We start from the raw sequence: 26,433 nt of genomic DNA, 5'->3' as shown, positions 1-26,433 counted from the left end.
TCGTCACACCCCACGGGGAACAGAGGTCTGGGAGAAGCACAGGATGCTGAGACTCTGAGGCTGACCTGTGTGGGGGCTCACCACCGGGGTGTGGGGTGGGGCTCCACAGACACACAGGTGTGTCTCAGGCCCAGACATGCAGCACTCTGGCTCTCAAGATCCCGGTGTGGAACAGGGAACTGTTTTTCGGATAAAGGGACACTGCTCATTTCACATTTTTAATTATTTAATGAATATTTACATTAAAAAAAAAAAAGCAGTTAAGGAACCAGGCACAGAGAGCATTGATTGTGAGGCAGAGAATGGATACATGGATCATTTCCAATGCTTCACAGATGGAAAGTTCACAGGAAACTGAGTCTTCTGAGTTCAGAGTTCTCATCTAAATACAGATGCTTCAACCAATCCATCCTCATTTTTTTTTTTTTTAACATTTTAGTTACACACGTTGTCAGCCATGTATGCCTGTGAGTGCTCAGCTGGGAGAAGCTGCTTTAGCTGGTAAGATCTCTTTTCAGAACCAAAACCATGTGATTTTACTCCTGAAACAACCTTGTTCTTAAAAATAAATCCATTGTAGAATGCTGGGCTCTGGGATAGCAAGACTTGAAAACCTTGTTAGCGAAGAGATTATAACTCCTCCAACTCGGTTTGGTTGACGTACTCTGGAATTCTCTGCTCTCTCTAGAGGAAGGAGCAGTAGGCTTTTCTTAAATATGGTGAATATTTTAGCATTTGCAGATCATTTGGTCATGAATGCATGTAAATGAATGGACATGACTGTGTTCAAATAAAACTTTATTTACAAAAACAGGAGGTCCAGCCTTGGTGTGCCAAGTGCTGCAATAGAGGTGAGGCTCGGAGCCTGAGTTCTGTCCAGAATATTGAAATACTCTGAATCCATATTCCTTGCCAAGTATTTGTTTTTTGTGTCATGACATGTGCTCCAACGGCAGTACTTCAGTATGAAGTTTTAGAGTGGTTTAGGAGAATGCAGTGCCTTTGGCCCAAACTATTTTGTGTGAAGAATCCAAGTAGATCGACATTATGGGGCATGATGGTCTATTACCTAGTGTCTGGCAGAATTAGGGTGACATTCACTTACATACATTTATTAAGAATAAAGTGGACGGTTATAGCTGCTTGGGGATAGAGTTAGTAGTTAAGCCTGCGTTTTGGTTGGATTGCCATCCTAGTCTCTGACTTTACAACTTCCAAATCGTCAGCATGACAAATTTTCATTTATCTTATGTTTGATTACTGTTTTTAAGCTTAAAGTAACAATAATATAAGGGGAAAATAAAACAACCTATAAGAAATTAAATCATAAAACATTCACTTCTTTTAGTGAATGCTTCCAATCTCAAGTCAGTCAGTACTATCTCACATGTGAATTAAATGCCATTAGGAATCATTTTATGGTACCTGCCCACCCCCCTAAGAATAATGTGAATTCACTGACTTTCACCTGCAACTTTCTGAGAGATGCTGATGATGAATTCCTTTTCTAGTGCATTTCTAGATTCAAGATTCTCAAGGCCCATCCATTTTAAACCTCCAAACTGTCAGTAGTAATTGGCCTCAGAGGATCTTCCAGGGTAATACAAATGTATTCCTAAGCACACTTAAAGTCCTTTAGCATTTGCTCATTTTATACAAGAGACTGTAGAGAGGGATGAGGAGACATGAAGGATCCTCGTTGTCCCTGCTACAGAGGGTGACAGACATCAGAAAATGCTCAAGTGCCTTATCAGATCAGGGAGGTTAATAAGACGATTATCTCTGTTAAAAAATAATATTTTGTCAGTCACTTAAAAGGGTAAGTTAAACGGAAATTTGTTTAGAGACCTCATTTTTTTTTTTTTTCCTCAGAAACTCTTTTCTTGTTCTCTGAAATGGTTAATGTAATAAAGAGGTCCTCTACTTGGGGACAGAGGCTGAAGGAACAAGGGGTGAGGAGATGCAGGAGGAGGTGGTTCTTGATGAGCATACAGATCTGGTCCACCTATAGGCTGGCGTCTGCAGAAAGGCTTCTCAGCCTGTTGTTTTCATCTGGGAGACTATTCATTCACGATGTATTACATTTTCCCACGTTAGTACACAAGATGTGAACCGTTCATGTTTTTGACTACCTACAGATGAAATTTTCTTCCACAGGGTGCATTAAAAGAAAACCAGTATTTTGTTTTACCATATGCCACTCAACTATCTAATGACCGCCTGCCTCTCCAAGCCTCTGGGTGATGCCTTAGAGTTGAGAATGAAGACCGTCCCAAGGGAAGGGCGAGTCACCAAGTGCACACTTGATACCAAGCAAATGCCTGCACCAGACCAGTACCCTCCAAGGAGTAGGCTTGGACAGTCTGAGTAGTCTGAGTAGCTAGTCTACTTTCTGCCAGTCATTTTGTATAATCATAGAGTTTTTCCTTCTTGAAAACAAAGTATTAGAGATTGTCAGAGTATGGGGTACAGCATTAAAGGGCATTTTAGAAGATCAAAGTCAATTTAAAATGTGGAACAGATTCATAATAGCTTTTCAGGGGGCTTTAAATCATTTGCATTTTGAAGTTGATATCAGATATTGCAATGTTAAAGATAAGTTATTTGAACTTCTACTATTAGATAGTAATGGTGTTAAAATGCCATAATTAGGCCATGCAGTACACCTTGTGCCCACACCCCATGTAACTTTTGCAGAATGCTGCCCTACCTAAGCTGTTATTGCAAATAGGCAATCATTACACGGAATCTTCCAGAAAATCCACCCAAGTAAAGTGGTAGCCTCTCATCTTTACAGAAGAATGTCTTGCCTTTGAGAAGATGCAGTAGAAAGGAAACTTGCCCCAGAAACCAACAGTAAGATTTCTTGCCTGAGATGATGTAAGTTTGTCATTTCATTAACTGTCCTCCACCTCGTTTATTCACCCACCGAACAGTTACTGTGCCAGGTACCTACCGTTCCAGGATGTGAGGACACACTATGAACAAAACATGGCAAAGTCCCTGCAGGACAGGGGGAGACAGAACACTTAAGTACATGACACCACGGTGTTTGAAGCAGCTGAGAGACATCCTGCCTTAAATTTGTTTGCTGCCTCTCCTCACTTGTGGATACTGATGACATCAAGGGGGAGGCCACAGATGGACCAGCACAATTTCACCAGTCCTCCCTCTACTATCTCATAGTTGGGTGAACTCAAGGGAGTCCTTCAACCAATCTGGGCCTCAGTTTCCTCATCTATAAAATGGGGAGAGGCTGGGTTAAGTGATTTTTTTTTTTTTAAGAGAAGGGGAACTTTTAGGCTTTTATTTTTCATAGTGTTGAGAGCATTTTGCACAAAATCAAAAACCAGTGTTGACTGTCGTACAGTTTAAAAAATATGGAAAAGTAAACTATAAGGAATCCTTAGGTAGTCCACATCCACTCAACATTTTAAATGTCAATTTAAACTTCATAAATAGCAAATGCCTTATTTACAGCTGCTGTAGAATGAAGTCATTTTATACCACCGCCAGCCATCTGAGAAATTATTTATTCATAAAGCATAGCCCCACCTCATTTGTGAAATGTTCTCTAGTTGTGAAATCCTCTCCTGAGTGTGACACTCTCTCCTACTCACCCAGATTACTGACTTTGTACTCCTGCTTAACATTTTCCTAGCTCCATGAAAACAGGGATTGGATCCTCACTTTTTTTTTGAAGAATGACTCCAGTGAGATCTGTCCTGGTAATCCATTCATGTGTGATCAATGCACCTACATCATGTTTTATGGGCACAGGCCTTTTGGGAACCCACATTAGCTCTTCAGGCTGTAAGAATAGTTCTGCTTAGTAACATAAAAGCTAGGGTGTACCAAAGGGTATATTACCATTCAAAGAGGAAAAATGGATTTCTAGAAAAATTCATAGACTAGGACAATGTGAATTAACGAATATCCTAACCTCTTTGGAAGCGGGGTGGAATGTCAATGCGTATTTAATAATACTATAACACAGGTTAAGTAGCAAGCATTTTGCAATCAATTTTTCTTTAAGAAGGTAACACAGCTGGGAGAGCTGAATGTCAAGGTTAGGCTTCTACTTACTAATTTGGTATGAGTTATGAAGCATCTGGTTCTCTTAAAAGACAAATTTCAATTTTCAAATGGAAAAACTCTAATTTCAATCAATCCAGCAGCTCAAGATGATAGGAAATTTTCCAGGACTATAAGGAATCTTCTTTTCTTGTCTGGATCAGATCCCCATGGCTACCTTGGAGGCTTCTGAAGGCTGTGTGCTCTGCCTCTGAGTTTTATCAGCTGCTGTGCAATGAAATATCCTACACCTGTTTTCAGATTTGATCAGGTGGGCCCTATCAAAAGACTGTATCTAGTCATTGCCTTTGAAGGCCAAGTAAAATCTCTGCCTCAATAACCAAATTTAATTCCTTCCTATTGTTCTGTGGTGTTAAGATCTATAGTGTCAATGTTACCAGAAGAACCTAATGTGGGCTGCTGTGTACATAATGTCTACCGTGTCCTTTCAGTCACTGAAAAGGGATAAGGACCCCATCCTTGCCTGGCTGAACACTCCTACTTCAGGACCAGATGGGCAAGGGCATTCCCCTGTCACCTTGAAGAACCTGAAAGCAGCATCACAACATCTTCTAGGAATAAACAATGTCTCAAACTGTGTGTGTATGTACTAGGAAATGAGGGCAGGTCCAGCAGTCATTGCTGCATAATGGGGGTCAGAGAAGAACAAGGAGGTTTCAACAGTTTTTGGCAACCTAGATCACAGGCACAGGTAAATTCTTGTTAGAAAAGGAAGAGCACTCTGGTGTACACCATGGAATTTGTTGTTGAGTATATGCTACCAATAAGAATACAGTCCCTTTTTCAGAGGGATAAGCAGGAGGAGTTAGAAAGCCCACCTGATGTTCAGCGTTCTTCGATCAGTAGGACCTCAGCCCTGCCCAGCCAATCCAGAGGGTCCCTGCGGCAGATCCCAGGGTATACCAGGGCTGGCTGCGGCTGTGAGGATCTCCCTAAAGTCACAGTGTGCAGTGTACTTTTCAAGGTGGAAGTCCTTGAGCTGCAAATGAGTATCTCCCTTAAGTCCAAACCTCTGTGGGCACTATGGCTTCTTTGGTTCCAACAGAAGGCAGGAGGCTTTCTTCAGACAGGAAATAAAAAGGGAATTGCACTAAGAACCCACGGATCTTTTTCAGTTCTTCCTCAGCTCTAATGGGATCTTCCCTTGCTAAGACGGGCTTGGTTATAAAGTCTCTCAATTGAATTAAATTGTGTACTTCATCATTGGGAAGGCACCGGAACACCTGATTAAAACACAAATAGGAAGAAATGAGGTCGTGAGTTTAAAAGATATCCCCTTTATGGAAAATACACATTCTGACAGACCAAATCTTTGCTTTACGAAACACGTAGTAGTTTTAGGCCACAGACCTGACTGAAGAGTTGCTTTTCTTATTTGCTACCAAGAGATGACTAGATTTGCTTCCATCAAAAAGAAAAATTCTTCAATAGAGCCTTCTGTCTGATCTGCACGAGTCACTGACTTCAGGATAAAGTCAAGCTAGTGGTAGGGGAATTCCACTGATGTTAGACCACATTCAGGTTAGGATTTTGGATAATAATTCTTAGAATTTCACTGGAGGTTCTGGTCAAAGGGGAATATTGCAGATTATATTGTCTCTTTTCATTTTTCAAAAATGTTCATATCTGTACCTTTAAAGGTACCAGTTGTACACTTATTGTGCTAATTGAAAATGAGCTCTTATATCACAACAGTTCCCTCCTAAATACTTCAGCATGTATTAAGAATATGAATGTGCCTATATAATCACGATAGCATTTTCACACCTCAGAAAATCAATTCCAAGTCATTTAAGATATGGTCCATATTCAGATTCATCCTGTTGTTCCCAAAATGTTTTTTTATAGTTGCTTTCCTGTACTGCATCCCCCCCACCCACCACCATGAGGATCAAAACAAGGCTATGCTATGCATTTTTAAATTACATTTTAAAAGACTCCATGCACATGACCTATTTGATTGTGGCCTTGAGTCCTCAGTATCAAATAAGGCTATATAGACTGTCATGTTTCATTAGGAATGATGAATTTTCCAGCTGGAAGGGACTCCAGCAGTCATGAAGAACAGTAACACACTCTTAACCAATTTCTGCCAGATGGTAAGCAGATCTCAGCTCGAATATTTCTAGGACAGAAAGCTGGCTACTTCAAGAAGTAACTTGCTCCCCTGTTGCACAGCTCCTACCTCTTGTACATTCTTTATCATAACCAATGGATAGAACTTACCAAAGGATACATTTGGCCTCCCTAACACATGGAGCTTGTTTTAAAACCCCTTCCCAAAATTAGAGCTGCCCAACAGAGAAGTGTTTCATTATTAGTAAGTTCCATCATAAGGATGGATACCATTTACTATGCTATGTGCTAAATACATTTAAAAGCCTACTCTTTATTATCATAAGCGCCCTGGTGGATACTCCTTCCAGTATATAGAAGAAAGGAGAGCTCAGAAAGTCAAATCACTACATACATAGTTCTGTCACCAGCAGCTGGGTGAGCTGGGTCGAACTCAGGTCTGACTCATTTTTGGATACCATTTGCCTCTTTTCTCTGTCACTAGACACATCCAAAAGTTGGGTAAGCACCTTCCAAGGATGCTCGTGATGGGATCCCAGAGTCAGATGAGAGATCAGTATATCACGGCTCTTCGAAACCATAATCCATGATACTTTTTGACTCTGTTTTTTAAGGTCTACAAAGAGGTATTTTATTACAACTTGGAAATATACTGTTTTATTTTACACTCATTAAGAATACTCTGTTCCAATAATATGCAACAATAACAACGTGCTTTTGTGATGTGATTCAATTAAAAAAGGGGAGGGGAGATATGCAAACCTCACCTTATCATAAATTGTAGCATTTCGAGCTGCTGTTGCAACCCACACCTCCTTGAAGAATTTGTCACTCACTGGATCCTGAATGTTTTCACTTGATTCAGAAAGATAGCCAAGGACAACCCTGAAATACAAGTATGCTCCAAAATGAGTTACTGAGATAAAGAAATTTGCTGCAGGTATTGTTTCTAAGGTAATGTAATTCAGGCTCTCAACCACAGAAGTCCTTTTTTTTTTTTTTTTAAAGAAAATCAGAGGAAGCCATTAAAACTCTCTCTCTGTGTGTATAAAACCTTCCTTGCAAAACAAAACAAATCTAAGCTGTTATGATGCTTGAAAATTTTAACTGTTGGATAGGCAGAAACACCTGAATTTAGTTCCAAGAGAGTTCTTGGAATTTGGCCTAAGGGGATGAGACTTGGAGTATAGGGTTAGCATTCAAAGGGTCAGCACCCAGGGGGCACCTGAGTGATCTGGCTGGGCATCTGATTCTTGATTTGGCTTAGGTAAAGATCTCGGGGTCCTGGGATCAAGCCCTGTATTGGGCTCCACACTCAGTGGAGAATCCCCTTGGGGCTTCTTTTTTGTCTCTCCTCCTCTCTCTCTCAAATAAATAAATCTTTTAAAATACACACACACATAGGGGTGCCTGGGTGGCTCAGTGGGTTAAGCCGCTGCCTTCGGCTCAGGTCATGATCTCAGGGTCCTGGGATCGAGTCCCACATCGGGCTCTCTGCTCAGCAGGGGGCCTGCTTCCCTTCCTCTCTCTCTGTGATCTCTTCCCTTCCTCTCTCCTACTGTGATCTCTCTCTGTCAAATAAATAAATAAAATCTTTTAAAAATAAATAAATAAAATACACACACACACACACACACACACACACACAAAACCCCATGTACCAGCAAAAGTGCCAAGTCCTTTCCAAGAACTGTCTCAACAAAGTTATGAATAAGCAACTATTATTATCTCCAGTTTACAAATAAGGGAACTAAAGCACAGAGAGGGTAAGTAACTTGTTCAAGGTCACCCAGCTGGTAAGCTATAGATCTGTGACTCCAGACCATTTGACTCCCAAACCTATGCTCTTAACCAGAATGAAATAGTCCTTTTTCTTCCCTTCCTCTTTCCCTCCCTCCCTTCCTTCTCTTGGGCCAAGAACTATGTCAAACTCTAGAGCACAGAAACAAACACAAAAGACATGGAGCTTCTTTGGGTAGTTAAATTAAATGGGTAAGGTCAATAATGAATAAATCATCATCCTTAAAAAGAATGAAGTAGTGTGATAAATACTGGGTGTGCTTTAAAAGTACGGGAGCCTTCCCCTCCACCCTTCCGGTTGGCCTGACCCCATCTATCTTTCAGCATTCAGTGCAAGGCTTCCCCTTGATTCATGGCTCCCCCTTCTCCCAGCTCCCATTTTTCTCTGTCAGGCCTCAGAGATTTGGACATTCTTCTTTTGCTCCCCCACTGAACCTCATATTTGCTTTATCAGAACACCTGCAATACTTCATGCACTTTTTGTTTTTAACAGGTTTATGTCCCACAGCTACCTGGTTAGTTCTTTAAGAGAACACGACCTGGCTACTCATAATCCCCGAAGTGCCCGGCAAAAAAGAAGCCACATAACTAGATGTTGTCCTATTCGATCATATATAAACAGTGGACTAGAAACAAATTCTTAAGCAAAGCAAGATAAATTTTAGAGGTCGCATTTGAAAACAATAAAAATCCTTGTACTCATGGAAGGCCTTGAGTAAAAAAAACATTTCTACCTCAATCCTGTGAGGTACATGGTACATGATTCCCATTTTGTAGATGGGAAGCTAAAATTTGGAGACCTACTACTAACAAAGCTAGATTTTAAATGGGACCTAAAGCCCTTTCTCACATGCCTGATTGGTTCAAAGAAGATCAAAAAGTCTTATGTTACACTGAAGATAGAAGTGAGGACTAGGCCTTAGAAGGACTTTGTCTTTTACACTGAGAGAAGCTGGGACATATTACAGACTCTGGAGTGATAGGATCTGACTTTACATTTGAAAATTTGGCTGCTATACTGAAAATAGAATGTGGGGGCAAGGGCTATAACAGCGAGACCACTTAGGAGCTCCTGCAGTAATCTGAGTGAGAGATGATGGGGCTTGGGCAGTGGAGAGGAAGGTGTGGAGCCAACAGGTTGTACTGACAGAGCAGGTATATGATGTGAAAAGAAGTGAGGCATCAAGGATAACAATGGGGGTAGTGCCAGTTTGTGGGAAAAGACCAGTAATTCAGTGTTGAACCTGTTGAGACTTCCATTAAACATTCACAGGGTAATGCAAAGTAGGCAGCTGGAGAAAGGAATCTCGAGTTGGGGAGAGTATAAATCTCCAGTTGGCTGGAGTATAAATCTGAGAATTATTTTATATATGTATTCATAAAGCCATGGACTTTACCTGGTTTACCAAAGGAGTGAGTTTAACAGAAAAGAGGACCTGGTGAGCTTTAGTGGGAGGGAAAAGAAGGAACAGCAAATGAGCCTGGAGAAAAGCAAGGGTGTTGTATCTTGGAACCACACTAAGTTTGCCAAGGAGAACTGTGTCAAATTCAAATGAGAATTGACCACTGAATCCAACAGTGTGGAAATCCTTCTGCTGTTACCCTCTCTGTATTTAAATAAATGTGGATTGACATCATTGTTCTTAATGGTTGCAAAATTTCCCATCATGTGAAATTTCTTTAACCAAGTAGTTTATTATGACCTTTTGGATGGTTTCCAGTTTTTCATTATTCTGCACAGTTTTACAATGAACATAATTTATTCATCATGCATAATACTTTGTGAATTTATAGGACTCTTTTACTAGGAAAAATTTTGGAATTAAATTTTACTTCAAGAAAGGCTGTTCCAACACAGACGCCGTGACCGTGCCTGTTCTCTCCAGTCATCCCCAACATGATTAATTCCTGAAAAAGCTCAGCCATTTTTACAAGGATAAAAGGACATTTCATTTTAGTTTTAGTCTGCACTTTTCCCACTATCTAAAAATTCTTTAAAATAAATGGATTTGGCACCATGGGCTCACTTAGGATTTTTTAGAGCTTTATAACCTCAAAATTTTATTTCCACTTCAAATAATGTCTCCTTCAGACTATCGAAGAATAACTTTTAAAATGGATTTAAGGAAAAAAAAAAAGGATTTAAAGAATGGTGTTTGCACACAGATGCTGGCTGCTAAGACCCAAAGCAAAATCTGCAGCAAATCTGACGGGCAGTGCAAGTCATGACAATACATCAGTTATAATAATACCTTTGATGGGGATCAGGTCTAACAGCTGAAAACTTGGCAGAAACAGTTCTGTGACGTTGCTTTTAACTTCAAAACAAGAGGTGACACAATGTGCCTAACAAGTTATCGGTTAAGAGCTTGTTTGTAGAATAAGTATTTAAATAAGTCTATAAGAGCTAATTTCTAGTAATAAATTATTTTCCCTGTCAGCTTTCTGTTAAAATGCACAGTAAAGTGAAATTCTCTGGATATTCTTTTGAGAACTAAGGTGAGGGAGAACATGTCTGATTTAATGTAGGTGCTTATAATGGGAATTATTTAATGGTTTATTTTTTATGCATCGGTGGAACAGGAGGAAAACTGCAGAAAATAGTTCTTGTTCTTTCCATTCCTCATGTCTATTGCTTGACATGATTCTGAGCCGTACTTGGGTGGATAATGGTTTCTGTTGAGTGATGGTTACATCCGTACGGTTGGATAATTTTCCAGGACTTAATGAACTGTTCCGTACATAGTTGCGACATTCAGTGCAGTACCCTGATGTTGACTTTATTTAGAATTGATTTCACATTGAAATGTGTCTCTCTATTTCTAGTCAAAAATAACCCAGATGGAAAATGGATTGAAGCTGCTTTTTTTTTTTTAGTGAGAAAATGGCTGTGTTCTAGGCCCCAATATTATCTTTTAAGAACATTTTCAAAAATTATTATTATTTTTTTAAAGACTTTATTTATTTATTTAACAGAGATCGCAGGTAGGCAGAGAGGCAGGCAGAGAGAGAGGAGGAAGCAGGCTTCCCACGGAGCAGAGAGCCCGATGCGGGGCTCGATTCCAGGACCCTGGGATCATGACCTGAGCTGAAGACAGAGGCTTTAACCCACTGAGCCACCCAGGCACCCCAAGAACATTTCTTACTAAAAATAGCATGAGGTTTTTTTGTGGTATTTTTCTAATATATTAGCTGTGTTTCCCATTGGGGCAAAGTAGAAAATGATTGTTCATGAACAAATACCTTTTAAGACAGTTTGAAAACACATCCATTTATTTATTTATTTATCTTAAAGATTTTATTTTTAAGTAATCTCCACAGCCAACATGGGGCTTGAACTCTCAACCCTGAGATCAAGAGTCAGCTCTATTGGCTGAGCCAGCCAGGTGTCCCTGTATCCACTTTTTTGTATCAGTGAAAAACCTGTCTATCAGTGAGGTATCAGTTAAAGGAATTGCAGCATATTCACATGATATAATACAATGCAGCCATTAAATGTTATAGAAGAATACTTGATGACACAGAAGTATGTAACATTATTTAAATAATAAAGAACTTCCTAGGATTGCAAGATTCCAATTATGTTTTAAAAAAGAAATACGGTATGGGGCGCCTGGGTGGCTCAGTGGGTTAAAGCCTCTGCCTTCAGCTCAGGTCATGATCCCAGGGTCCTGGGATCGAGCCCCGCATCGGGCTCTCTGCTCAGCAGGGAGCCTGCTTCCTCCTCTCTCTCTCTCTGCCTGCTTCTCTGCCTACTTGTGATCTCTCTCTGTGTGAAATAAATAAAATCTTAAAAAAAAAAAATAAAAAAGAAATACGGTATAGTAATATATATGTGTCGAACAAAGGGGAATGATGTTTGTAACATTTTTTAAATAATGAAGAACTTCCTAGAACTGCAAGATCCTAAAAATGAAATAGTGTAGTAATATATATGTGCCGAACAAAGGGGAACGATAGACAGCAAATGTTAAAGCTGTTAGCTCTGGGCAGTGGGACTACAGATGAATTTAATTTTCTTATTGCTTAACTATTTGCCAAATTTTCTACCACAAAAATAGGTTGTAATAAGAACCACCTACACCTTTATAATTATTATACATTTAGAAAGTTATAAAGAAGCTCACCACTTTAACGAGAATACTTAAGTTCTCACAAAACTGAAAAGACTGGTTTATACAAAGAAATACTTAGATGCAGCCGTAGGCAATCAGTGGGCTGATTAACAGGGTACTAATTTTAATCTCCTCCCCACTAAATGAAACAAATTAACACCAGAAGCTAATTGAAAATCAGTGGTTTGAAAAAAAAAATCTTACTGGCAAAACAATTAGTAATAATGGCAATAAACACAGCCATAAGAACTGTGAGGAAGTTTTGACAGTCAGATTTTGAGGGATGGATCTGCCAAGCTCCTGGGGCAGAGAGAGCAGATTGACGCCCTCTCTGGAACTGAGGGAACTGAAGCTTATCTTGCTTCTCAAGAGTCGGAGCCTGGGCTGCTGGACAGGAGGAAAATGGCGGCCAGCATTTGCAGGGAGCCTAGTACTCAGGGTGTGCCTCTCTGCCAGTGAACCCATGTCCAAGCGCCACCATTCACACCACAGGGTTAAAACAACGGCTCCTTTCCCCAGATAGCTTAAGGCTTCATCAGGGCCACTGGCTGCATCTCGCTATGGAGGCCACAAGGAAAAACCCATGCCTGGCGGATGCAGCTCTAGAATCATGGACTGAGGAGCTCACTGCAAGGGCCTCGCCATAGGGGAATGCTCAGGATATTCCATGGACCATGAGTGAAGTGATAGGATCGGGGGTTCTAGAAGGATCCATCTGACTACTGAGACTAGATTACAGGGTCTGGGGTGGGGCCAGTTAGAGCCCGGCCCTAGAAGGTTTCTGAGAAGGAGAGAGTCATTTAGGGTCCCCCAGCCCTTGCTGCTCTGCCCAGTGTTCTCTCAGTTTGAGCACAGAACAGTGTAGAATTCACATCTTGTTGCAGAAGATGAAGAATCTTTTGTGTCTGGGGCTGAAGTTTCCAAACTTCACCATCAGCAGTCACGGGCACCCTCCTTTAATTTTCTCTATTACATCCTTGTATTATTGGGACTACTATAATTTTAAAAAATGAACTCTAAAAAACTTAAACAGGTGGGTGCCTGGGTGGCTCAGTTCATTAGGTGACTGCTTTCAGTCACCTGGAGTCCCAGGATCGAGTCCCGCACTGGGCTCCCAGCTCCATGGGGGTTCTGCTTTTCCCTCTGACCTTCTCCCCTCTCACGATCTCTGTCTCTCTCTCAAATAAATAAATAAAATCTTTTAAAAAACCCAAAAACTTAAATAGGGGTGACTGAGTGGCTCAGTTGGTTAAGCACCTAACACTTGGTTTTGGCTCAGGCTTGTTGTGGGGTTGTGGGATAGAGGCCCCAGTCAGGCTCCATGCTCTGTGTGGAGTCTGCTTGAGATTCTCTCTCCCTCTGCCCCTCCCCGCTGTTCACTCTGTCTCTAAAATAAATAAAATCTTAAAAAAAAAAAGAAATTAGATGGGTTGACCTGGCCTGGTCCTAAATCAATGAATAAATTTAAAATGCTATTTTTCTTGATTACACATAAAAATAATAAAAATGATTAAAATAGGGGACGCCTGGGTGGCTCAGTTGGTTGGACGACTGCCTTCGGCTCAGGTCATGATCCTGGAGTCCCGGGATCGAGTCCCGCATCGGGCTCCCAGCTCCATGGGGAGTCTGCTTCTCCCTCTGACCTTCTCCTCGCTCATGCTCTCTCTCACTGTCTCTCTCTCTCAGGTAAATAAATAAAATCTTAAAAATAAAAAATAAAAAAAATGATTAAAATAGAAAATATTTACACCCACATAAAGTCCTTTTGCACACCACTGGTGATTCACATCTCCTCTGGGAGATGCTGTTTTAGACAAGAAGGACCTGGGGATGACATTTGTGTTCAGGGCAGGAGGTGGGATGGGGTTCCAGCACCCACCACAGTGAAACAAGATAAGAGGGCCACAGCTCTGGGGGGCCCACCTGAAGCACTGCAGCCGAAGTCCCTGGGCGAAGCGGCCAGCCTGGTACTCTTCTCCATCCATCACCGAAGGGACTGTCTCTGTGTCCTGCACGATGACAGCCATTTCACTGTCACGCTTCCCCAGCATGCTTCGATCATTTATGTTGGCAGAGCCTATAATGGGAAACAGTGACGTAGAACAACCTTCTCGGCAAAGAGAACTGTTGGTTGCCTTCCCTGCTCAATTCTTCCTTCCTAAGAAAACCTTAATTTTGTTCAGGTTATCCAAGAAATGCTGAGTTTTGGGAAGGGGAGGCCCACCATAACCCAGGCATAAGTCTTGATCAGTCTAAGCCAGGGACAGTAATTTTGTGATTTTTATCCATGACTGGCTTAGGAATGGGCACTTGACATCATTGTAGCCAGTGTGACATGAAGAAAAGTATGATGGGGGCTTCTGAGAAAGTCTGTCTCTTTATAAACAGACACCAGACTGGGATGCCATCTCTTAAAGCCTTTTGATATTCTGGGTTGGATGTTGGATGAGGACATGATTCCAGGAGCTGCTGTAGCCATTTTGTAACCACTAGGGGACAAGCAGACAAGTGGAAGATGGCAGAGCAGAAAGAAGAAAAACCCTGAGTCTTTGAGTCACTGAACTAGCCAACTTTTTTACCTGCTGGTATGTGAAATAATACAATTTTCCTTATTGTCTCACAGACCTCTAGCTGAATTTTCCATCTGGTAGCTCAAAGGCTTCTAACTGATGTAATCATTATGCACACACACAAAAAAGACACACCAGTTTAATTTTGTCAGCTTTTAGACTTACTCTTTTGGAGTCTGGTAACTTAACTCATAGCCGTGTAATTATGAATGTCAAAGCCCCAGAGCAGCTTCACAATCAAGAGCCCACTCTCAAAATACAGATTAGCATTAGTGGCTTTGGTTTTTATATTCTCTTGCCTCACTTGTGTGGCATGCCAACTGCTTCTATATCAACTTTTTTCCATTCTATTTTTAAATCCAAATGAGCTGAGAATGTTGACTTTCACATGTGAAGGGCAAGTATTTTAATATTAGTTCAACCTGGGCTTTCTCCAGGTTGGGCTGGGGCTCTGCATGGGCTGCATGTATTTGGAAACCCCAGCATGTTTTTCTGCATTCGTCTTTTGGATTCGTGCTTTTGAATCCTTGAGGTGTCCTATAAACTACAGAAGGAACCTGCCTCTTTTTTCTTCTTCTTCCCCTTATCACACATTCCACAGCTTCTGCAGGCATGGAGTGGAAGGGCTGGACCGAACAGGAGCCAGAGGGACCCTCTGGGATTGGGACCGTCAGGGTGTAAGGTGATAGTATAGCCCTCCCCTGAGCCCAAATGGCAGCAAGCTGTACATGAGGAAAAGCTGGCCCTTCCTAAGGAGGTCTTATTGCCATTTGCCACAATACTGTCCTATATTTTATATGCAAATCTGTGAGAACTATGGATGTGAATGGTGCCCCCCAGGGACGATAGCTGACAGAGAAAGGGTGGAGAACCTCACAGAAATTTGGGAGCACTACCAGAGCTCTGTAAGGTGGGAACGATTGACATACTTTGTCTTGTTAGCAGTAGATTGTCTTTTATACATGCACTTAAATTTTGATGATGCTGTAAAACTTGCAGCCATATCTTGGGCTTCAGAGTTGGCCCAGCATTAATTTGGACAAAGTCATTTAATCTTTCTTACCTTTAATTTGATCTTTTACTAACTGAGATCATAAGATAGATCTTTTTAAAAAAGCAGGGGTATTTTTTTTTTTTTTCAAGATTTTACTTATTTGACAGAGAGGGCACAAGCCAGGAGATTGGCAGAGACAGACTCCCCGCTGAGCAGGGAGCCTGACGTTGGGCTTCATCCCACCTTCTTACTCCCGTTCAGCAATACCCACTCTGATGTTTCTGGTGTTAAATGGAAAAGCCCTTGAGCTTTGTAAGGCAGAGGCAGTGTTTCATTCAATTTTTGTATCTCCCCTTTATGGATTAATGAACACTGAAAAAAACTAGTTCACTTCGTCAACAGGACAGGCTCAAATTCTACTTAAGAATAGTCTTATTTTACTTAGAAAAGCAAACAAAATGTTAGTTTGGTTAAGTGCCAATATTAAGATAGATTAGAAAAGTGGACTTGGTCACAGATTTCATGACTAGCAGGGGCACTCAAGGCAAGAGATAATTAAACCTCCACACAAAAGAGATCTTTAGTGTGAGAAAGCAAGTATTTCCTTGTGAGGAGAAAGGAAAAATAATTAGTTGTTTTGCTTCCGTTAGTTATTCAATAATTCTGGCATACATTTGCCATGTTAGAAAATTTAACCATAGGTTACTTTAACTTCTTTGAACACCTGTAAAATATTTTCAACCTAACGTCTCAAACTCCTCTCTGAGAATTTGAAATATTGTTCTCAGTGTTAAGAATGTAAGTAGGGCTGATGTGTGAAACCGCCAACAAACCTGCTTCTCTTAGAGTTTCCCTTGAGATACAAAAAACAAAAGTATCTTTGGATTTTTCCCATGGGGAAATCTGTTTTGTCCGTGGAGAAGGAGAAAAAGAAATCTAGCCCCTAACGACTAGGAGGTAAAACCTCTCCACATTCCCAAGGCCACTTTGGTTTCAAGAAAATGGGTAAGAATTATGTACAAGATTGATCAATTACTGGGACGCCTGGGTGGCTCAGTTGGTTGAGCCACTGCCTTCAGCTCAGATCATGATCCCTGGGTCCTGGGATCGAGTCCTGCATCAGGTTCCTTTCTTGACAGGGAGCCTGCTTCTCTCTCCACCTCTGCCTGCCACTCTGCCTGCTTGTTTGGGCTCTCTCTCTCTCTCTCTCTCTCTCTGACAATAAATAAATAAAATCTTTAAAAGACTGATCAATGATTGCTAGCCTAAATAAATTAAGAACTTTCTAGAAAATAAGTCAGTTAAAAAACTCGACCTATTTAATCATTAGTTCTGTTACTACAAACTACTCTACATTTATACTTTATTTAAAGTATGCAGGCTGAAAGCCAAAATGACCTTTAAAAGGAAAATATTTATATCTGTCAATATTTACTTCAAGAGTTCTGAAATCTTACTGAAGAAATCAACTAAATTTGTTTGTTTTTCCATTTCAGCAAACATCAGTATTTTTCCTTTCCTAATGTCATTGCCAGACTTAATACGAAAAGTTTCTGAGATTGGCTTCTGAAGAACAAGGCCAGAGTGGCTTGGGGGAAATTAGAGAAACTATGTTTACTGGGGGACTAGGAGAGTAAAAAAAATCCCTAAAGAACTTTGATCCCTATAGAGCAAGAGATAGAAGACACATATTTTTCTAAATGCCCTATGTATTAAAAGAGTGTGTCTCTGTGTCTGTGTGTCCACGCATATATATGTATCACCACACCGTGGTCTATATATTTTCTGGCTTCGGAATTGCTTTCTCTTTCTTTTCAAATCATGTTCCAGATAAGATAATCTCATTAATCCTAGATATAAGCTTTTTTTTTTTTTTCCCCCTCAGTGGAGGATAGAAATGGAAATGGTATATTTACTGCCAAAAAATTTCAAAACACTCTACAACTTTTAGTTTCTCATAGAATAGGGAAGATAAGGGAGTATCTAATTATAGTTGAGAAACTACTTTTTCTGGGAATTTAATTTTTTTCAAGTTTCTATTTAAATTCTACTTACTTAATATACAATGTAATATTAGTTTCAGGTATACAATGTAGTGATTAAGCACTTCATATAATACCCCATGCTCATCACAAGTGCACTCCTTAATCCTCATCACCTATTTTCCCCATCCCCTCAAACCCTCCCCTCTGGTAACCATCAATTTGTTCTCAGTGGTTAGGAGTCTGTTTCTTGGTTTCCCTCTTTTTCCCTTTGCTTGAGTGAAGGGAAAATACCATATGAGTGAAATCAGATGGTATTTATCTTTCTCTGACTGACTTATTTCACTTAGCGTCATATTATCTCCATCCAAGTCTTTGCAAATGGCAAGACTTCATTCTTTTTCACAGCTGAATAATATTCCATTGTGTATATATACCACATCTTCTTTATCCATTCATCAGCCAATAGACACTTGAACTGCTCATTTTTCTCTCCCCATGTTTCCCCCTCAAGCTCCCAAAATCGAGGTACTCCAATTTATAAAAGGGGGTAATAATGAATTAATGAGAACAGGCTGATTACTGCTCTGCAGGACTAACCCACTGCTCTCTGGCTACTGTAATTTGCACAATGGCCATTTAATTGCTCCATGCCTCTGTTTCTTCATAGATAAAAACAGGGATGAGAAAGGACTTAAGTGGAAAATACTGCTTCAGAAATATTTTAGATGTCATGTTACAGTCCCTCTCAACTGTAAAGGAATTTTGGGAGAAAGAGAAAGGATTTTGACATGAAGTAAGTCAACTAGCAAGCCACCCAATTATAGACCATGTACTTACCAATAATAACAGTGTTATCATCAGCAATTAGCAACTTGCTATGGACATAGATGAGCTCAGTGACGAGGTTGCCTTCAAGTTCGGCATGTGTTCTAAGGCCACAGAATGATATGTAATTTATCCACTGATTGCCAACTATAAAATAAAAAATAAAGTACTAACATTCAATGACCAAGTTCATTCAAGGGACATTAAATTTTACTGTTTCTTAAAACAAATATACTACTTAAACACATGGTTAAGAATAGATGGTTTGGTGTAGAGTGTGTGTGTGTGTGTGTGTGTGTAATTTCAGAACACACCCAGGATCTGTTTTTGCTATCAGAAGAATCTTTTACTATTAATATGGATGGACATTAAAAAAAAAGTACTATAGTGCTTTCTATGAATTACCTTTTCCAAGGCAATAAAAAAATATATCCAATATGAACTTTATTTAAATGATTTGGCGAGTAACTACTGAATAGTGATAATTAAAGCAGAGCCAGAGTGGATGACCCAAGAATTCAGTGTTACATTTGCATCAATCTTGGTTGACACCTGCTGCAGTTTAAATCAGATGTAAAAATAATGCCCACACGACTTGATGTAGAAATAGTGTAGCCTATTCAGTGCACAGCAGCAGTTAAATTTTATAGACTTCAGGTAAATAAAAATGTTGGCAATTAAATAACACTCCTTCTACATCAGTAACATCAGGAAATGAAAGAATCCTAACTACATTTGACTTTGGAGAATCTGCCTCAGAGCAGCGGTAGCAGGTTTGTACTTTAAAACGCTGCCCCATCATCACGTGAGGGCCATTCGGGTGATAAGAAGAAATGAATTCCATACCAACCCAACCCATGACCATTATCCTGGCATGAACGTTAGTCACACAATTTTATGGTCTCTCTCTCACATAGCAGTTGTCCTGAATAAGGAAAGTCTTATACTAAGAATAAATGGAGTGGAACCAAACCATCACAAGTTCTAATAGAAAAAGAATGTAATTTTTTTTTCTTTAAGAGAATCTGAAGCATACTAATAGAAACAATGGCAGTTCATGTTCTGTTTACTGAAGTTTCCATGTATTACTGATGATTTCTATTATTCTGTTGATGTTACTCAGTGTTTCTATTAAATCTGGGTATCTTGGAAAGAAATTCATTCATAGGTTATATATAGAGATCCCTCCCTTTACAGGTAAACTTTCCCTTATACATGAAAATAATATTGTAGCTGTTTGCCAAGAGTTGATATGTTGGTATACTAGTACATCATGTGTAAGAGATGCATGAAACTAAGAAGTTTCATGTAAGTAAGATTTTTGTACATCAGTTTCTTCCCCATTTGTTAATGTTATATTGAAAAGATGTTTCATTGAAAGCATCAACTTCTCTTTAAAACTTCTCTGATCCAGGAGAAAGAGGTATTTCCTCTTTTAAGCCCATCATACCCATGAAATTCCTGGAAAATATTTCTAACATTTAATATATTATTTTACAAATATTCATTTCATCCTCCATTTCTCCTACCGCTATCGAGGTCTTACACATTTTGTATCCCCATCCTCGCATAATGCTAAAAGAAGTTGAGTAAGTGAGTGAATTGATGAATGGGTAGTCAGGTGACAGCTATTATTTTAGCTTTTGGTTTTTCTGTATCATCAATTTTTCTGCAGCTGGCTCATGATTTAAAATTTGGAGATATAAAGAAGATTTTAAAAGGAATCATGGAGCGAATTCTTGGCTAAAGTAAGTAATTTTTTGCAGTAACTTCCCATAAAAAATTCACATAGAACAATATGGTAGCTCAGTGGTTCTCAGTGTGAGTAAGGACTGCCTCTCTGAGGACCTGTTAGAAATAAAATCTGGAAACCCTCCCCAGAGGTTCTGTTTCAGCAGAAATCTATAATTCAGTAAATGCCCTAGGGGATATCATTCTTTGAATGACACTGTTATAGAGCTTTGGTATTTATAGTTTTAAGAGTAGTGGCACAGTTTCAGGAAATAATACCCCATGACAATCTGAGATGCATTCCAGTGTGCAAGTCTGCTCAATATGAGGACATCCATTAATATAAAACATGATATTGATCAATCTAGACAGAAAAATCTTATGATCGTTGTAACAGATGCTTTTGAAAAGCTTTTGACACAATTCAGCACCCATTCTGGATAAGAACAACAAAGAAAGAAGGGATGAATACTTTCTTAATATGCTTAAAAATATATAATATATATATTAAACATATATTATATGTCTATGTGTGTAGAATATCTTCAGTACTGTTTAACATTGCCTTGGAGGTATCATCCAACTCATTTAGACAAGAAAAATCACATAAGGAAAACCAGTTCCATTTCCAGGTAATATGATCGTATCCTTGGGGAATCAATGATAAAACTATCTCATAATAGGATGTGAATTAGCATACAAAAATCAATAGCCTTCATACACATAAGCAATAACCATTTAGAGGTTATAATCAGACAAAATGTTATTTATGATGGCAGCAAAAAAGTAAAACATGGATAAACAATAAACTTACCAATAGATGTGCGAAATCTTTATGAAGGGAAAAAACGCTATCAAAAGACACGAGAAGAGACTTGAACAAATGAAAAGACATCCCTTGTTCTGGGATAGAACGATTCAACATCAAAAAGATGCCAACTTTCTGCATGTTAATTTATAAATTTAATATAATCTCAGTGAAATATTACCATGTTTTTGTGGAGTTAGAAAACTTGACATTATAGTTCATGTGGAAAAGTAAACATCCAAGAATGGCTATGAAAAAAACTGGAAAAGAAAAGCACTGAGGAGGGCATTAGCTCTATCTGATATTAACACATACTACAAAGGCTGTATAATTAGAGCAGTGCTGCACTGGCACATAAACAACTACTGAATAGTATAGAAAGTCAAGAAAGAGACCCAAGCACATACAAAAATTCTGCATATGATAAAAGTGGCATCTCAAATGACAATGACTTTCACATAAAGGTCCTAGGACTTTTAAATAAAAGATGCTAGTATCATTGCATAGCTATTTGAAAAAGAAAAATTACATGCATACCTCATACCAATCAAAGGAATAAACTCCAGATGAACCGGAGACCAGAATGCAAGCATATGAAATGACACAAGTGTTAGAAGAGAAAACAGAGTAAATTAAACCCGAGTATTAGGAAGGCTTTAACTATCTATAGGCAATAAAAGAAAAATATGAATTAACTTTGCCTAGATTAAAAAAAAACACAAGACACAAAACACCACACACACAAAAAGAGAAAAACGACAAAGTGGGAGAAAGCATTTGCAGTGTATGTCACAGATAAAGAGCTTAGAGTCCAAACCTATAAAGAAATCTCAAAATCTTGATAAAAAGAATGGGCAGAAGACATAAATGGACAAGTCACACACATGAAAAGATATTTGAAAGATAGTCTTCCTCACTCATAACAGAAATGCAAAACTACACTGAGAAACCATGTCTTACCTACAGTACCAGCAAAAAAATAACATTCTGTCAGTGAGACTGGGTTGAAGCAGGCTCTCTCATACATTGATCGTGAGAAACTAAACTGGTACAAATTCTTGGGGGCGGGGGAGGAGTTTGGGAGTATCTAACAAAAAGTATATTTTAAAAATTATTTTTTTATCATGATAAAGTGCACTCCTTTATCCCCTTCATGGATTTCCTGCACCCCCCCACCCACCTCCCCTCTGGTAGCCATCAGTTTGTTCTCAATAGTTAAGAGTCTGTTTCTTGGTTTGTCTCTCTCTCTTTTCCCTTTGCTTGTTTGCTTTGTTTCTTAAATTCCACATATGAGTGAAATCATACGGTATTTTTCTCTGGCTGACTTATTTCGCTTAGCATTAGCAATCCCACCCTAGAAATTTACCCTATACACTTCCAACAAATAAGAATATATATGCACAAGGTTATTCATTGCGTAACTGTAACTGAAAAATACTGAAAATATTTCAAACACCCATACAGAGGGGAACGATTGAACTGAATATGGCAAATCTCTACATGGAAGACCATGCAGATATAAAAAAGGAATGAAGAGCTCTATGAATGGACAGGTGAGAAATATCATATACATATATCTGCATGAAACACTGCAAGAATAATCTAGAAACTGACAAAATTGGCTACCAATAGCGGATGTGATGGAACAGGTTAGAAAAAATGGGTGCAGAGGAAACTGACAAAAGTTTTAGGAACTGACACTTATTGATGTATGCCATTTTTACAGTTCTGTCAGAAGTATACTGCACACACTCAAAAAAATTTGAGAAAGATACAGAAAAAACCCCTCTAAAATGGAATACAAATGGAAGGAACTGAACCCAACTATATTTCAAATTAGTAACATAATCCAAGTAAATTTTGAACACTGACTTTTCAGTATATACCCTTAGGCTAAAGACAAAAAGAACTGTAAACAAATACTGAATTCTAGTGAGTAGATTTGTTTTTCAGAATGGTATGGGCCTGTAATTCTAAAACTATTTTCTGTATATTCTAGGATTGAGGAAATAAATGCATATATTATAGATACTAGGAGGTGAGAAAAAGGAGTCATAAAAACAGAGAGAGGACTAGAAGGAGTTCTGTGGTGTGGATTGGACTGGAAGCATTAGTACAGAGGCAGACAGATGGGTAAATAGATGTATCGATCGGTGATAGGTAATGTGGGCTAGGCCTTAAAGCAGTGATATCCCAGGAGCCATGATCATATCAGCACCTGGATTTTGGTTCCTAAATGTCATTTTCCACTAGAAGAATCTGGGTTTCTTGGTTGATTCTAGGGCTATTGCTGGGGATATACAGTCTGAGTGTGGAACACTTCTTGTGCTTCTAAGAAAAAAGGCTGATATGGGAACATATCAAAAGCACAGAGAAGCCAACTTATAAAGGTGCTCACTGGCCAAACCTGTGCAAGCTAGGCATTACACTTACACTCACTGAATAAAATAAGAATCCATGAGTCCATACCATTCAAATCCATAAATATGCCAATGGGGAAGAAGAAGGGAAACTTTCCTTACAGTAGAATTCCAAATAAGAAATTGAGAAGAAAGTAGTAAATATAGGAGAAATGATGAGATTTTAAAAATTAGCACTTGGCAACTATCATAGTAGTAATACTAGAATCATAGTAGCAATAATTGATTCAGGTAAGAATCATGAACGTATGCTAAAACCAGCGGGTGAATGTTTGATGAAAAGTAGGATATTTATATAGACTGAAAGTATTTTCCTTCAAAATGTTATGACAAAAGGAGAACTAGTAATTTTATTGGCAGGGTGGGGGGTACCTGGCAGATACCACATTAACTAGATGATCAGAGTTACAATCAGTAATGCAGCTAATCAGTCTCATGTTTCTCCTGATACGATGCACAAAGAAGAACCTATCACTTCTGTGATACTCCTGGTCATAATGCCTGAATATACTCATGAGGAAACAATAGATAAAGCCAAACTGAAGACTATTTTACAAAATAACTAGTGTGTCCTCTTCAAATATATCAAGATCACAAAAGTACCCCCACCCTCCATTAAAAAAAGATTGAGGGATTATTATTAAAGGAAAATAAAGACGCATGACAACCAAATTGCAACACGTGACTGTTGAGTGTCTCCTGGACAAGGAAGAAATATTTCCCCCCTTTTGCCATAAAGGACATTAGTAAGACAACTGGCAAAATTTCAATAAGGTCTACAAACAAGATAATATTATTATACCAATGCTAATTTCATTAATTTTGACTATTGAACTATAGCTGCTTTTTAAAATGTCTTGCTTTTTCCAGAAACACACACTCAAGTATTTACAGATAAATGGGCATTGTGTGACTTATTCCCAAATGGTTCATATGGGAAAAACCCACCTATCTGTCTATGTATCTATGATAAAGAATGATAAAGTAAAGAAGGTAAAAGGTTTACATTTGGGAAATCAGGTGAAGAGTGTATGGCAGTTCTAGAATCCCTTCTATAAGTCTGAAATTATTATTTTTTTTAAAAATTTACTTATTTGAGAGAATGCATGAGAGAGAACATGAGTGCCAAGATTGGAGGGCAGAGGGCAGAGGGAGAGAATCTTATGCAGATTCCCTACTGAGTGTGGAGTCCAAGGCAGGGCTTGATCCCACGTCCCTGAGATCATGGCCTGAACTGAAAGTAAGAGCCAGACACTGAACTGACTGAGCCATCCAGATGTCCCAAGTCTGAAAGTATTTTAAAACAATTTTAAAAAAAGATTAGTGATGCTGACTAGCTAAGCACCCTGAAGGTTTAAGACATGTAATAATCTATAATTTTCTAGGCACAGATCTGTGCCATTCCCTAGTACAGAGAATATCGACAACATATCCACTAGCTGGACAGGTTGACAGTCCACATCCGTACGTACTTCCCATCCATCCTCGCCTTCGAAATAACTCCTATGAAGTGATTAAAAAGAAAAACCTTCTTTGTGAAAAATGCCCCTCAGAAAAGAAGAAAGCTAAAGGTTAGTAACAATAAGATCTAGGTCCTAGCCAGAAAATGGACATTTTGGATTAATGCATAGCCTGTCAAGAGCAGTGGGGCTACCCATCCAAGATGTGAATGCTTCCACCAGAAAAGCAGAAAAAGCAAAGTGAGAAGCTATTTTGGCCAGTACTGTATTCTGTGAAGAAAAGTGGCTCAAAGGGTAATAGATACAAAGTTGGCAATGTTAACTTGAGGTGTGAGGACATACTGAGGAAACCAGTGCCTTCTGAAGAACGGAGCAGAATGCCAGGAGCATGCCGAAGCAGTGATATAAAGCCATTACTGGGAAAGCATCAGGAGGTTTCCCAATTATATGTCATGGAGGTATCTGAGAACCTGAAGGTGTATATAGACCCCTAGGACATATCTGTCAGGAACACGGTGCATATATACCCCAAAAGATGGAAATTTAGCACAACAGACTCTTGATATTTACAAGGAAATTTAGTGAAAAGACTAAAAGAAAGAAAAGACTAAAAGACTAAAGAAAAGACTAAAAGAAAGAGTTGTTACATATTTTGTTACTTAAAAAGTTGTAGCACTTTGTATAGGTACGTTTCTACATCCTGACTGAAAACCTCTAGACCTTGTGCTAAATTATACTCGATTGGCTGCTGAAGTACCGTAATTGACAAAAATTATAAAAATGAGAGAGAAATACTTTAAACACTAAATCCCTAAAGATTGGTGTATATGATAATTGCAGTCCACTAATAGCTGCTGGTTTTCTTTTCAGCAATTTCATTGTATTCATAGCAGAAGTTTTGTTTTTTCTACAGAATTGAAATAGTAGAGAACTACAGTTCTATATCCAATTAGAGATTAGCTATTTCATGTATTTAAAATCCACTACACATTTACAAAAACAAAACAATATAACACTGTACCCAGAAAGGGGCATTATATAATTAATCTGTTCTTTATGTTTAGAGTATGAACATTTTTCCCACTGAGATGCCTGATTTTGACTTGTTCCCAGGATGCTTGGAAATCTTTTCATAAGAGGGCTTAACATTGAAATTACTTCTTGTGTTAAAAGCCAATTTTTCCCCTGAATAGGCAAAGACAGGCAAAGGGTCCAGAGCCAAAGGAATGCTTTATAATAAGCTCAAACATTTTTATGGTTGAGAAACTAAATAATAGGCTTGTTCTGAGTTTTTGTTCTCCTAGAGCCTCACCTTTGCATTTTTGCTAGTCACTGTCACCACTGAATGGCTTTCCTGATATTGTTTTTTCAGTACTTCTTTTGGAGACTTATTCATTATCATCTTCATTTTAAACCATTAGAAACAGAGACAGTGATAATGTTCTGGTAAATCTTCTCTGTCCTAGATGCAATTAGATACAACTTCTGAAAGTATTATGGGTGATGTACATATCTCATGTCGAAAGTTGTTTCTAGAGAGTTGACTGGGCAGCC

At 38.9% G+C, this 26,433-nt stretch overlaps 1 protein-coding gene across 7 annotated transcripts in view; it reads right to left on the bottom strand.

The window, feature by feature from the left end:
* Positions 1 to 1,516: 1,516 nt before the first annotated feature.
* PLD1 (phospholipase D1) overlaps positions 1,517 to 26,433 on the bottom strand; it is a 198,148-nt gene continuing 173,231 nt past the window's right edge. For 6 of the 7 annotated variants that reach the window (XM_032341350.1, XM_032341336.1, XM_032341333.1 and 3 more), the window contains 4 exons: positions 18,473 to 18,607; positions 14,010 to 14,163; positions 6,939 to 7,056; positions 1,517 to 5,318 (listed from right to left, as the gene is read on the bottom strand). In XM_032341350.1, coding sequence (XP_032197241.1) covers positions 5,094 to 5,318; positions 6,939 to 7,056; positions 14,010 to 14,163; positions 18,473 to 18,607 — 632 coding nt within the window. In that variant the 3' untranslated portion in view covers positions 1,517 to 5,093. Of the gene's footprint in view, positions 5,319 to 6,938; positions 7,057 to 14,009; positions 14,164 to 18,472; positions 18,608 to 26,191; positions 26,342 to 26,433 lie in introns of those variants that run through there. The other variant, XR_004285288.1, reaches the window with a different exon arrangement.

The sequence above is a fragment of the Mustela erminea genome, chromosome 1 (assembly GCF_009829155.1).
Source record: "Mustela erminea isolate mMusErm1 chromosome 1, mMusErm1.Pri, whole genome shotgun sequence".
Classification (NCBI taxonomy): Eukaryota; Metazoa; Chordata; class Mammalia; order Carnivora; family Mustelidae; genus Mustela; species Mustela erminea.
Note: the sequence above shows the minus strand (reverse complement) of the source record. Positions and strands in the feature narration are given on the sequence as shown.